At 43.2% G+C, this 13,788-nt stretch overlaps 1 protein-coding gene across 1 annotated transcript in view; it reads left to right on the top strand.

Annotated features, from left to right (window-relative positions):
• Nucleotides 1-1,695: 1,695 nt before the first annotated feature.
• Nucleotides 1,696-13,788, top strand: part of FAIM2 (Fas apoptotic inhibitory molecule 2) — a 55,598-nt gene continuing 43,505 nt past the window's right edge. Inside the window, exons 1-2 of the mRNA XM_040340263.1 lie at nucleotides 1,696-1,834; nucleotides 8,210-8,381. Of these exons, the coding sequence (XP_040196197.1) occupies nucleotides 1,820-1,834; nucleotides 8,210-8,381 (187 nt within the window). The 5' untranslated portion in view covers nucleotides 1,696-1,819. The remainder of the gene's footprint in view (nucleotides 1,835-8,209; nucleotides 8,382-13,788) is intronic.

The raw sequence follows: 13,788 nt of genomic DNA, 5'->3' as shown, positions 1-13,788 counted from the left end.
AGAGTCACCCTGTCTATTTGTCCTGTTTACCGTTATCTTTGAAAGAGAAAGTAAAATTAAGTCCCTAGAAAAGTAATAGATGGGAAATCTTCCAATGGGGACACTAGTTCTGGTGACCTGGGGGGGGGGGGGGAGGCCCAAGAAATTCCCCTAACTTGCAGGGATTTTCTCCCACTTCCTGTTTTGGTTATGGGACAGGAAGTGAAGGTAAATCTCCCCAATGGGACAAAGATGGCAAAAATAGACTTATGCCGCGTACACACGATCGGTCAATCCGATGAGAACGGTCTGATGGACCGTTTTCATCAGACCAAACCGATCGTGTGTAGGCCCCATCGGTTATTTATCCATTGGTTAAAAAATGTGAAACCTGTTTTAAAATTAACCGATTGATACCTAACCGATAGAAAAAAAACGATCGTTTGTAGGCACGTTCATCGGTTAAAAATCCATGCATACTCAGACTAAATTAGGGGACGGGAGCGCTCGTTCTGGTAAAACTAGCGTTCGTTATGGAGATAGCACATTCATCACGCTGTAACAGACAGAAAAGCGTGAAACTTCTTTTACTAACACAAAATCAGCTAAAGCAGCCCCAAGGGTGGTGGCATTGGATTTGAACTTCCCCTTTATAGTGCCGTCATACGTGGTTAACGTGACCGCGTTCTGACACGATCGGTTTTTTAACCGATGGTATGTAGGCACGACTGACTATCAGTCAGCTTCATCGGTTAACTGATGGAAAAATCCATCAGACCGTTCTCATCAGATTGAACGATCGTGTGTACAGGGCATTACAGTAGTTATAAACCTCCCCTACTCTATCCTAAATTAAAGTAAACAAAAGTTTTGCCTATAGTTCTACTTTAAATAGCATTTTCAGTTTGCAGTGCTCAGAAACAGTAAAGTTCCGGCATCGCATTGAAAGGGTTTGTAAAGGAATTTTTTTTTTATCTTAATAGCTTCCTTTACCTTAATGCAGTGCTGTTTTCATGTCCTCATTGTTCGTTTTTGCTCTCAAGTTGCTGTAATTCTTCTCTGATCTCCACACTTCCTGGTTGTCTGTTTCCTGATGACCACAGTACTGGGAGCTTACTCTCTGTGGTCACTAATCAAGGAGGTGTGATTACTGTGTGTCTAAAACCCCTCAGCACCAATCAGTTTAGTTTTCCAAACCATCACTGCCCTGTATTGGCTCTGTGGCTCTGTACATCACAGAAGCAGGAAACAACATGCAAAAACGAAACTAGAAACTGTAGGTACATTATATGATTGATTTTTATCTATTTTTAATCATTTTTAAAAGGAATCAGTTAACTATTATGTCTCTATACCCTGTAAACAGTCATTTCAGCAACTCCTTTAAGCTGTTATAAAGAAGAAAAAGGACAATAAAATGCCTCTGTCAATGCATCTAATAAACAGTAATCATTACACTGAATTTGCAAATGTCATCATCTACAAACATGAACACTAAAAATCATATAAAATAAAGCAGTTTCACATACAAATAATAGGATTTTTTTTATATTAGATTTCCCTATTTTGATATTTCTCTTAAGTTTTTTTTCCTTACTCTCAGGTGACATCACTACTCTTTCTAAGCATAGTTTTTTCTAGCAGTTGTCAGAGCATGCATGTGATTAGTGTCTCCCCGTCATGTCCTCTACAGTCACACTGCTCCACCTCCTGGATTGCAGAGGGATGGTCCTTGCCTGCAGACTACTGGATGATACTGGAATGTAAAGCATCATCGCTGACTGTCCAGTACTGAGCCTGTCTGCAGATCTGAGAGCAACCACAGCGCACCATCACCAGCATGACCCAAGGAAAGGTAATCCTATTCATCAATAGGCTATATACAAGGAAAACACATATATACATCATAAGCAGTCTGCATACTCACAGCTGTTCTATAATAATCAATGACCTAGAAACACATGTTATGTAAGTCTCTGCCTGCACTGTTATATATATTTCCTACATGTGATGTAACATGAAATTATTTAATGCCAGGACACGGCGGCGCAGGTCAGCATAAAAAACATCTAATTCCAAAACACGATTTATTCCATAAGGCAGCACCTTCCACTTACAGGTAACTTAAGAGGAGAGTGATGCCATGAATAATGCAACGTGTGTTCACTTTCAGGAGGGTGGAATCAGCTGGCATCAGAGCCTATCAATACTGCGTCACAGATACTACAATGCAGACAATTAGGCAGAATGGAGCACAGGCTCGCTCTGCCAAGGCCCAATATAGTGCAGGGTTTAACCCCTTTATTGCTGCACCCAACACAGGCAGGCATAAGACGTCTTGAAGGGAGATTTGATACGGGAAGGAAAAAGAAATTTAGGACAGTCGGATAAAGATAAACACAGACAAACAGTAAAATATGTAAAAATAGAAACATTTTTATTTATTACAGGTATTTATATAGATCCTGCAGTTACACAGCACTTTACATACCGTACATCTACATCCATGTCTGCCCTCAGGAGCTTACAATCTACACTGTGTGCTCAATTATTAGGCAAGTTAGTATTTTGACCAAAACATCATTTTTATGCATATAAGTTCATGTGTATAAACTTGAGGCTTAAATCCAATAAGCATTATCAGGTGATGTGTATTTGTGTAATGAGGGAGGGTGTGGCCTAAGGAGATCAACATCCTATATCAAGGTGTGCATAATTATTAGGCAGCTTGTTTTCCCCAGGCAAAATAGTCCACAAAAGAGATTAAACTGACTCTGAAAAGTCAAAAATTGTAAAAAGTGATGCAGCAATTGCTAAGAAATTGGGGTGTCATACCTCCCAACGATCCCTGATTTCGAGGGACCGTCCCTGATTTGGAGCAATGTCCCTCTGTCCCTCATTCTTCTCATTTGTCCCTCATTTTGGTCTGATCTATACAGATGTATATAAAATGCACTTTTTATCTATAAAAAAAAGTGTTTCCCAGTGCTAAACCTTTCATCTGATTTCTAAATTGCTGCATTTGTAAATTCCAAAAGCCAATATAAAGAAATAGTAGTGGTAAAAAAAAGCACTTGTGGGTTTAACCAATCTTATTTTTTTGTACAATTCTCCTTTAAGGGGGCGTGGCAAGGGGTGTGTCCTATGCCTACATACTTTTGCTGATAGGTGTCCCTCATTCCCATCTCAGAAAGTTGGGAGGTATGGGGTGTGATCACAGAACCATCAAAGGTTTTGTTGCTAATAGTCAACACGGTCACAAGAAATGTGTTTAGAAAAAAAAAGACACAAATTTACTGCCAAAGATTTGAAAAGAATCAAATGTGAAGCTACCAGGAACCCATTATCCTCCCGTGCTGTCATATTCCAGAACTGCAACCTACCTGGAGTGCCCAGAAGTACAAGATGTTCAGTGCTCAGACACATGGCCAAGATAAGAAGGGCTGAAACCTGACCACCACTGAACAACAAATACACTGTACGTTGAAATGTCAAGACTGGGCCAAGAAATACCTGAAGACAGATTTTTCAAAGGTTTTATGGACTGATGAGATGAGAGTGACACTTAAAGGACCAGATAGATGGGCCTGTGGCTGGATCAGTAATGGGGACACAGAGCTCCACTTTGACTCAGACGCCAGCAAGGTGGAGGTGGGGTACTGGTATGGGCTGGTATTATTAAAGATGAGATAGTTGGACCTTTTCGAGTTGAAGATGGACTCAAAATCAACTCCCAAACCTATTGCCAGTTTTAAAAAACACTGGGCCAAATCCACAAAGAAATTGCGGATCTTAGTTTTAGGCAGAAAAGTTACACTGGCGCAATTTTAGTATTTTAGGTAGCGATCCACAGAGCACTTACCTCTAAAATTGCGCCAGTGTAGCTGATCTCCTTGCATCTTAAGCGATCCCTAATTAAAATGGGCGATTCCCATTTAAATTAGGGCGCGCTCCCGCGCCGGACGGACTGCGCATGCGTGTGACATCATTTTTCCCGACGTGCATCGCGCATACGTAGTTTACGTCGGGCTTTGTGGATAGCAACGGGTTCGTAAAGTTGCGACGGGAAAAAAAAAAGTTACGCGACGGGAAAAAAAAATCAAATTTAAAAAAAAAATGCGGCGATCGAAAAAAAGGTATGGTTTTGCATGGTCTACTAAAGTTAGTCCATATAAAACCAACCTTAGTTTTGCGCAAGCAAATTCGTAACTTACGCAAATCACACAATGCCTAAAGCTTTGTGGATCTCCGTAAGTACTAATTTGCATACGCAAGGAGGGATTTCGACTCGAAATGCCCCCAGCGGCGGATGCGGTACTGCATCCGAAGATTCAACAGCGTAACTAAATTACGGATGTCGGATCTTCTGCCTAACTTGGGAAAAATCCTTTTGAGGATCGCTCCCAAAGTTAGGCACAGAGATACGCAGGCGGAACAGCAGTTCCGCCTGCGTATCTCTTTTGTGGATTTGGCCCACTTTCTTCAAAAAGCGGTACAGAAAAAAAGTCTGCATATTTCAAGAAGACCATGATATTTATGTAGGACAATGCTCCATTGCATGCATCGAAGTCCTCCACTCCGTGGCTAGCCAGTAAAGGTCTTAAAGATGAAAGAATAGTGACAAGGCCCCCTTCCTCCCCTCCCCTTTTTCTTCTTTTTTTTTTTTATATTTTTACATTGTGTTTTAAAAAATTTGGATCACTTTTATTGCTGTCACTAAGAATGTAAACATCCCTTGTGACAGTAATAGGTGATGACAGGTACTCTTTATAGAGGGATTGGGGGGTCTAAAAGACCCCAAATACCTCCTTTGCACTTCAAAGTATTCAGATCGCTGAAAACGGCGATTCTGAATACTGGCTTTGTGCCAGTCTATCTCTAGGCGCCGGAAGTGGCGCAACGCGGATCGCTTCTCCCGGTGGGACGGGAGGCCCGGTAAGAGCGGCGGGATAACAACCGAGCGGCTTTTAGCCTGTTATCCCTGGAAAGCCAACAGCTGGCTCTAAAAAGCTGCAGCTGCAGGCATCATCCCGGTATAACCCCCTAAAGCCGAGGACGCATATATTCGTATGCTCGGCGCGAAGGGGTTAATCTGGCATTTGCACGATTCTTTGTAACAAGTGCAGAGCCTTTCTCTGCTCAGAGCTGTCAAAAAAATAAAAAAATAAAAAGCCGGCAAATGTTTATCAACATTCCTCAGCGTTGAGACATAACTATAAACATTGTATTATTTGGTTCTTTTAGATCAAAGGGATGAACTTCAGTCTGTAAATGAGGTCAGTTTAACCACGTAAAGACTAAGCCTTTTTATGACACAAGTTAAAATAAGTATTTTTTGCTAGAAAATTACTTAGAACCTCCAAACATTACATTTTTTTTTACAGAGACCCTAGAGAATAAAATGGCGGTTGTTGCAATATTTTATGTCACACTGTATTTGTGCAGCGGTCTTTCAAAAGCAATTTTTGGGGGAAAAAATATAACTTCAATGGATAAAAAATAAAAAATAAGAGAAAAAACTAATTTTAGCAAGAATCGTGCAGCTCTAGTAGAAACAATAACCATTAGTGTTGGGGTAGGAGCAGTACCAAAAATACCTATTGGATCTAGAAGCGTCAATCAGATAATTAAAGTCATTAATGTCTGCTGTCAGAATACACTGATCAGCCACTGCAGCTGTTGATCTTTGAAAGTTTTCCAGGGTGATTGTTCGACAAAAGTCAATCTAACTATTACCATCTGTCGAACAGGGAGGGCCACACATAGATCGAGATTCAAAGGGTTCAGTAGGGACCAGGTTTTTGATCTGTCTGATCCCTAATTTTCAAGTCTCAAGGGAACCCCTCTTAGACTGATTGTTATTGGGAGAAGGCCCCTGCTAGACTGGTGGTTAGTGGGAGAAGACCCCTGTTAGACTGATGGTTATTGGGTGAAGGGCCCTGTCAGGCCGCGTACACACGGTCGGACAAAACCGATGAGAATGGACCAAGGTTCAGTTTCATTGGTCCAAACCGACCGTGTGTATAGCCCATCTGTCTGTTGTCCTTCGGTCCAAAATTTTAAAACATGCTTTAAAATCGAACCGATGGCCCGCTGCCCTATTGGTCCAAACCGATGGTTAGTACAGAAAGCATCGGTTCAAAACCCCACGCATGCTCAGAATCAAGTAGACGCATGCTTGGAAGCATTGAACTTCGTTTTATTCAGCACGTCGTGTGTTTGACGTCACCGCGTTCTGACCCGATCGTTTTTTGGAATGATGGTGTGTACGCACATCAGACCATCAGGCCACTTCAGCGGTGAACCGATGGAAATGGCCCGTCGGACCATTCTCATCGGTTTGGAACAACCGTGTGTACGTGGCCTAAGACTGGTGGTTAGTGGGAGAAGGCCACTGTTAGAGTGGTGGTTAGTGGGAGAAGACCCCTGTTAGACTGATGGTTATTGGGTGAAGGGCCCTGTTAGACTGGTGGTTAGTGGGAGAAGGCCACTGTTAGACTGGTGGTTAGTGGGAGAAGACCCCTGTTAGACTGATGGTTATTGGGTGAAGGGCTCTGTTAGACTGGTGGTTAGTGGGAGAAGGCCCCTGTTAGACTGGTGGTTAGTGGGAGAAGGCCCCTGTTAGACTGATGGTTATTGGGTGAAGGGCCCTGTTAGACTGGTGGTTAGTGGGAGAAGGCCCCTGTTAGACTGGTGGTTAGTGGGAGAAGGCCCCTGTTAGACTGGTGGTTAGTGGGAGAAGGCCACTGTTAGACTGGTGGTTAGTGGAATAAAGGCCCTGTTAGTGGGAGAAGGACCCCCTTTAGATTAATGGTAAGTGGCCACTGGTGCATTGGTGGTCAGTGGGAAGAATACACCCAAAAACCGATAGTAGCTACTTCAATAGAACCCTGGATGAGAAAGTTCATTTTCACATTTATGTCTATTGCAGCTTCACCACACAAAATGTTTAGCCCTCATGCACACAGGGTATTCGATTTTCTCCTCTGAAATAGCTAGATTCAGGTAGAGTTAGGTCGGCGTATCAGTAGATACGCCGACCTAACTCTGAATCTGCGACGACCTAGGTTTAAGTGTATTCTCAAACAGAGATACACTTAAACCTATCTAAGATAGGACAGCGCAAGCCGTCGTATATCTTAGGGTGCAATATTTTGGCTGGCCGCTAGGTGGCGCTTCCATTGCGGTCGGCGTAGAATAAGTAAATCACTAGTTACGCCTATTCACGAACGTACGCCCGGCCGACGCAGTACAGATACGCCGTTTCCGTAACGCATTATCAGGCCTAAAGTTATTCCATCAAATAGTTGGAATGGTAATGTTAAAGTATGGCCGCCATTCACGCTTCGAAATTCGAAAATTTTACGTCGTTTGCGTAAGTCATCCGTGAATAGGGACTTGCGTCGTTTACGTCCTCATCGAAATCAATAGGCCCGTGCGGCGGACTTAGACGCAATGCACACTGGGAAATGTAGGTGCCCGGCGCATGCGCAGTTCAAAGAAAACGTCAATCACGTCGGGTCAAGCCTCATTATCATAAAACACGCCCCCTCAGACAAATTTGAATTAGGCGCCCTTACGCCCGCCCGCTTTAGGCTACGCCGCCGTAACTTAGCAGGCAAGTACTTTGAGAATCAAGTACTTGCCTCGCTAACTTACGGCGGCGTAGCCTAAACACGCTAAGCTACGCCGCCGCAAAGTTGCGGCCATCTCTCTGAATCTAGCTAAAAGTCTTTTACTCCTGGCAGGAGAATGCTGCTTTAAAAAAAGGACCTAAGCTGCGTAATGCACGTGCTTTTAGATGCATTTAGCTGCATGAAGTTTTTGAGCATTAATGGATTCCATTGATGAGAATTTTAATCTATTCTGACCATTGGAATAAATGAACGCTCAAGCATAAAACTCATCTAGCGTTTAGACGCATTTCGGTGCAACAAGTGTATTTTCTGCTCAAAAGTTCCTCTCCTGAACCTGCTGGTGATGTTTTCTTTTTAAATGCCTATGTGTGCATGGACACATACTACATGACAAGTATAGGATGTACAGTATGTGACAAGGATAGGGTAATGGTTATGTATAAGGTGCACTCAGATCATATTATGAGTATATTGATGTAAAAGGATCAGTAAATGTTTTGCAGGGGTTTTAAAATGTCTACAGGTATTCAGCAGCTTCACTTCATGGCAAATGATTACTTAGTCTACCTACGCTGTATATTATGTGTTTACAGGTCACAGTTACTAACAAAAGTACAGAGAATGGAGGGGGGAATGGAAATAACACCGTCAATCCCTCTGAACCCCCGTCTTATGAGGAGGCCACGTCAGAAGAGGGAAAGAAGGCCGATTATCTTCAAACACCTCCATCCAATATATATCCCAGCTGGACACAAGAGGATGCAGGTAGTTCTTATGATAGAAATGTTTACATTTTTCACATTGTATATTTAAAAAAGCTGTACCAGAATAATAAAACAAAGCGCTTTGTGGGCGCTTTTAATTCTTTATTCGGCCACTTGCGGGGGTTAAAAGCGCCCCACTAGCACATGAAAAATGCTGGTAAAGCGCCGCTAGGTTTAGCGGCGCTTTACCAGAATTTTTCGGGCGCTGGCAGTGTGAAAGGGCTCTTAAAGCGGAGTTCCACCCAAAAAGTGGAACTTCCGCTTTAAGGCTCCTGAGCCCCTGGGGGGGGGGGGGTACCTAGTTTTGACAGGTATCCAGCTCCCACTTCCGCTCATACCACCCCTCCTTCCCTGCAATCTTTTGGGACACATCACAGGTCCCAGAAGATTGCCCGGCCATTCAGGACACGCAGCGCAACTCACGTATGCGCAGCGCACACCCGGCTGTCACAGCCGGGTGCCCACACTAGTAATTCCGGCGCCGCAAAGAGGCAAGGGGAGAGAAGCGAGGCTTCGGGTGGCCGCATCGCTGGACCGTGGGACATGTGAATGTGTGTTTATTAAAAGTCAGCTACACTTTTTGTGATGAATGTGCTTACTCCATTACGAACGGTAGTTTTGCCAGAACGAGCGCTCCCGTCTCATAACTTGCTTCTGAGCATGCGCAGGTTTTTAACGTAGTTTTAGCCCACACACGATCATTTTTTACAACCCGAAAAACGACATTGTTTAAAAGGTCGTTAAAAAATGCTGCATGTTCGAATTTTTTTTTTGTCGTTTTTCAGAACCCGAAAAATTATGTGAAGCCCACACATGATCATTTTAAATGACATTTTTTAAAAACTTTGTTTTTTTCATGCCGAAAAACGATCGTGTGTACGCGGCATAAGAAGTTACTGAAAGCTTCTTTTTTTTTTTTTCTATTTGGGATAAAAGTTTTATTTAAATTAATAAAAGCTGACTATTGTCAGTATTAAATGATTGGCGTCACCTTCTTACACTTGTGGTGGGACCGTCCCATTCTCCGCCATTTTTGGGTTGATGTCCATAACCTAATCAATCAGCAATCAAACAACACTAGATGGCAGATGACCATGATACAAAGAAGAAGTCTGTAGGGTCTTACGAACACTCCTTGATGCCTCACCTCCTTAACCACTTGAAGACCTAGGGCCAGATTCACAGTACAAGTACGCCGGCGTATCTACTGATACTCCGGCGTACTTTCAAATTTGCCGCGTCGTATCTTTCGTTTTAATCCTCAAACCAAGATACGACGGCTTTTGGCTTCGATCCGACAGGCGTACGGCTTCGTACGTCTTCGGATCGTAGGTGTAATACTTCGGCGCCCACTGGGTGGAGTTTGCGTCTTTTTCCACGTCGGGTATGCTAATTAGCTTTTTCCGGCGATTCACGAAGGTACGCGCGGCGGTCGCATTCTCTTATGTCGTCTTTAGTCGGCTTTTCTCGGCGTATAGTTAAAGCTGCTGTTTCGTGGCGTATAGATAGACTTGCCATGTTAAAGTATGGGCGTCGTTCCCGCGTCGAATTTAGAATTTTATTTTTTTGCGTAAGTCGTCCGTGAATAGGAAAGGACGTAACTCACATCTACGTTCAAAAAATTACGTCATTTCGCGCAAAGCACGGCGGGAAATTTCAAAACGGAGCATGCGCAGTACGTTCGGCGTGGGAACGTGCCTAATTTAAATGATCCACGCCCCCTACCCGGATCATTTGAATTAGGCGGGCTTGCGCCGGAGGGATTTACGCTACGCCGCCGCAACTTTACAGGCAAGTGCTTTGTGAATCAAGCACTTGCCCGTAAAACTTGCGACGGTGTAACGTAAATGCGATACGTTACGCCGCCGCAAATGTACCTGAATCTGGCCCCATGTTTTTTTCTTCCATTTTTGTTTATAAGTTTAAATCAGTATTTCGAAACTTATAACCCCCAAACATTATACTTTCTTTTTTTTTTAGCATCGACCCTAGGGAATAAAATTGCAATGCAATTGTTTGTCACACAGTATTTGAGTAGTGGTTTTGCAATTGCATTTTTTTTTGCAAAAAATACACTTGTATTAAACATGAATGAAACACAATATTTACCCCATTTTTTTGTAAAATTTGAAATATGATGTTACGCCAAGTAAATAGATAACTAACATGTGACGCTTTAAAATTGCGCACGCTCGTGGAATGGTGTCAAAGGGCAGCACTTATAAATCTCCATAGGCAATGCTTTACAGTTACAGAGGAGGCCTAGCACTAGAATTATTGCTTTCGCTCTAACGCTTGCAGCGATACCTCACATGTGGTGCGAATACCATTTACATATGCGTGCGTGACTTACATATGCGTTAGCTTCTGCGTGCAAGCACAGAGGGAAGGGGTCGCTTTTAACATTTTTCTTTTCCTTATTTCTTTTACTTAATTTTTTTATCACTGTTATTCCTACGGTATTACAAGGAACATAAACATCCCCATTAATAGAAATAAGGATGACAGGTCCTCTGTATGAAGAGATCTGGGCACAAAAACACCCCAAATCTCTTGTTTACCTTTAAAAGCAAAAGATCAGAAAATGTATTTAATTTTTTTGATCTTTTGCTTTAAAAAAAAAAAATGTTTATTTCCAGCCTGGATCGTAAGTGACGTCATGACATCGCTCGGGTCCTCCAAGGCCATAGAGGCGATCAAAGCAGATCTACTCTTTGATCTCCTGTGCGGCCAGCCGACGGCACACAGGCGCATGGTTTCTCGGAGAACCGGCAGAAACGATAAACCAGAGAAACACCGGAAAGTGTAGAGGTAGACCTCCCCTCCAGCAGCTTATGACATGATAGGAATGCTTTCATGAGAAACCAGCCACCGGCTGTAAAAAGAAGTATGGAGGTCATGATATCTCCAGCGATAATTCCGGTAAACCACTTGCAAGTATGTATACGTATTGCGGTTGGCAAGTGGATAATGCTGGCAAATGCCTCCTTCTGCTCCATTGGAAGTCCCTGGTAACACCCACAGTTAAAGAGTGGTTACCAGTGGCGGCTGGTGTTTTTTTGTTTGGGGGGGGGGGGCGGGAAACAACCACCCCCCCTGCGGCACCTCAACCCCCGCTGTCTACCAGTCCACACCAGCACTTACCCCATCGGCGGCAGGGATTGTCGGACACACCACAGCATTGAGAATCGGCGGGCACACAGTGGCGGGGATCGACGGGCACATTGGGCAAGGGATCAAGCTGCGGCGGGCATCTGGCAGCGTCTCCTGTGTCCTCTTCTTTTCTAAGATCATGGCGGGTTCCGCCATGCGTCTCCTCCCCTCCTCATAGGCATCCAATAGGATCTTTCAGCCAATCGGGAAACAAGTATCAGACACGTGCTTCCCGATTGGCAGAGAAGCAATTCAGTGTTAGAAAAGCGAATATTCATTTGCTTTTCTAACAAACCTGGATGGGCTCCGAGCACAATGCTCTGAGTCTAGACTATTTTGAAGCCTATTGAAGCCTCTGGCTCCAATCAGGTACATAAAAAAAACACCCCTACCGTTGTAATTCATGCGCCCGGCGTCCTGAAAGGATGCATGAATCCAGGGGGTGGCCACGGCGGCCGTGGATAGATTCATGCTATGCACGAATCTATCCATTAACCATTTAGGGGGTGGCATGGAGAGAGGGGGCCCTTAATGGACGGGCTGCCCCTGGTAGTTACTGAAGATACAAGATATAATGGAAGTTGAGGAGTGGAAGCATCGATGTGCGAACACTTACACAAATTCTTCAAAACTTGGGCCTTGTGGCTAGATTTCCTTTCCTCTGTGTATGCAATTAACGTGCTGATTGTAGAGGTTTACTCAGATATGTACTGACTTTTACACTTTATACTGAGACTTCTCGAATAATATATATATACAGTACAGACCAAAAGTTTGGACACACCTTTTCATTCAAAGAGTTTTCTTTATTTTCATGACTATGAAAATTGTAGATTCACACTGAAGGCATCAAAACTATGAATTAACACATGTGGAATTATACATAACAAAAAAGTGTGAAACAACTGAAAATATATTTCATATTCTAGGTTCTTCAAAGTAGCCACCTTTTGCAGCAGACACATCTCTAGAACTGCTAAGAGGAGACTGTGTAAATCAGGCCTTCATGGTAGAATATCTGCTAGGAAACCACTGCTAAAGAAAGGCAACAAGCAGAAGAGACTTGTTTCGGCTAAAGAACACAAGGAATGGACATTAGACCAGTGGAAATCTGTGCTTTGGTCTGATGAGTCCAAACTTGAGATCTTTGGTTCCAACCCCGTGTCTTTGTGCGACGCAGAAAAGGTGAACGGATGGACTCTACATGCCTGGTTCCCACCGTGAAGCATGGAGGTGTGGGGGTGCTTTGCTGGTGACACTGTTGGGGATTTAGTCAAAATTGAAGGCATACTGAACCAGCATGGCTACCACAGCATCTTGCAGCGGCATGCTATTCCATCCAGTTTGCGTTTAGTTGGACCATCATTTATTTTTCAACAGGACAATGACCCCAAACACACCTCCAGGCTGTGTAAGGGCTATTTGACCAAGAAGGAGAGTGATGGGGTGCTGCGCCAGGTGACTACCTCTTGAAGCTCATTAAGAGAATGCCAAGAGTGTGCCAAGCAGTAATCAAAGCAAAAGGTGGCTACTTTGAAGAACCTAGAATATGAAATATATTTTCAGTTGTTTCACACTCTTTTGTTATGTATAATTCCACATGTGTTAATTCATAGTTTGATGCCTTCAGTGTGAATCTACAATTTTCATAGTCATGAAAATAAAGAAAACTCTTTGAATAAGAAGGTGTGCCCAAACTTTTGGTCTGTACTGTATATATATTTTTTTTATGATTGAGAGAAGGGCGGGATGATTTGATCACTCTCCTCTCTTTTGTTGTACATTTTTTGGTTTATTTTTGTAAATCTATTTATTGGTGTTTCCTTTTTTGGTTTCTTACTATAGCCCCACTTTCTATACCCTTCCCCGATGCCTCTTTCCCTACCCCTTGTCCTCTACCCTCCTTTCCTCTACATTCCCCTTGGCAAACCCTACAATTAATGATGTGCTCTCCACATTTTCTGTTAATTGATTGTTGGTGCAATCTTCTCATCTAGATTGTAGGCCTCTGTAGATATTGTGTTATGCCGCGTACACATTAACCTTTTTTCGGGTTCTAAAAAATGACGTTTTTCAGGCTCTAGAAAAAAAGTTTTTTTCAACCCGATCATTAAAACGGCCTACACACGATCGTGAAATAAAAATGCTCTAGCAAAGCGCAGTGACGTACAATACGTACGACGGCACTATAGAGGGGAAGTTCTATGCGGATGACGCGACCCTTGGGGCTGCTTTAGCTGATTTTGTGTTAGTAA

This window comes from Rana temporaria, chromosome 2 (genome assembly GCF_905171775.1).
Source record: "Rana temporaria chromosome 2, aRanTem1.1, whole genome shotgun sequence".
Classification (NCBI taxonomy): Eukaryota; Metazoa; Chordata; class Amphibia; order Anura; family Ranidae; genus Rana; species Rana temporaria.
Note: the sequence above shows the minus strand (reverse complement) of the source record. Positions and strands in the feature narration are given on the sequence as shown.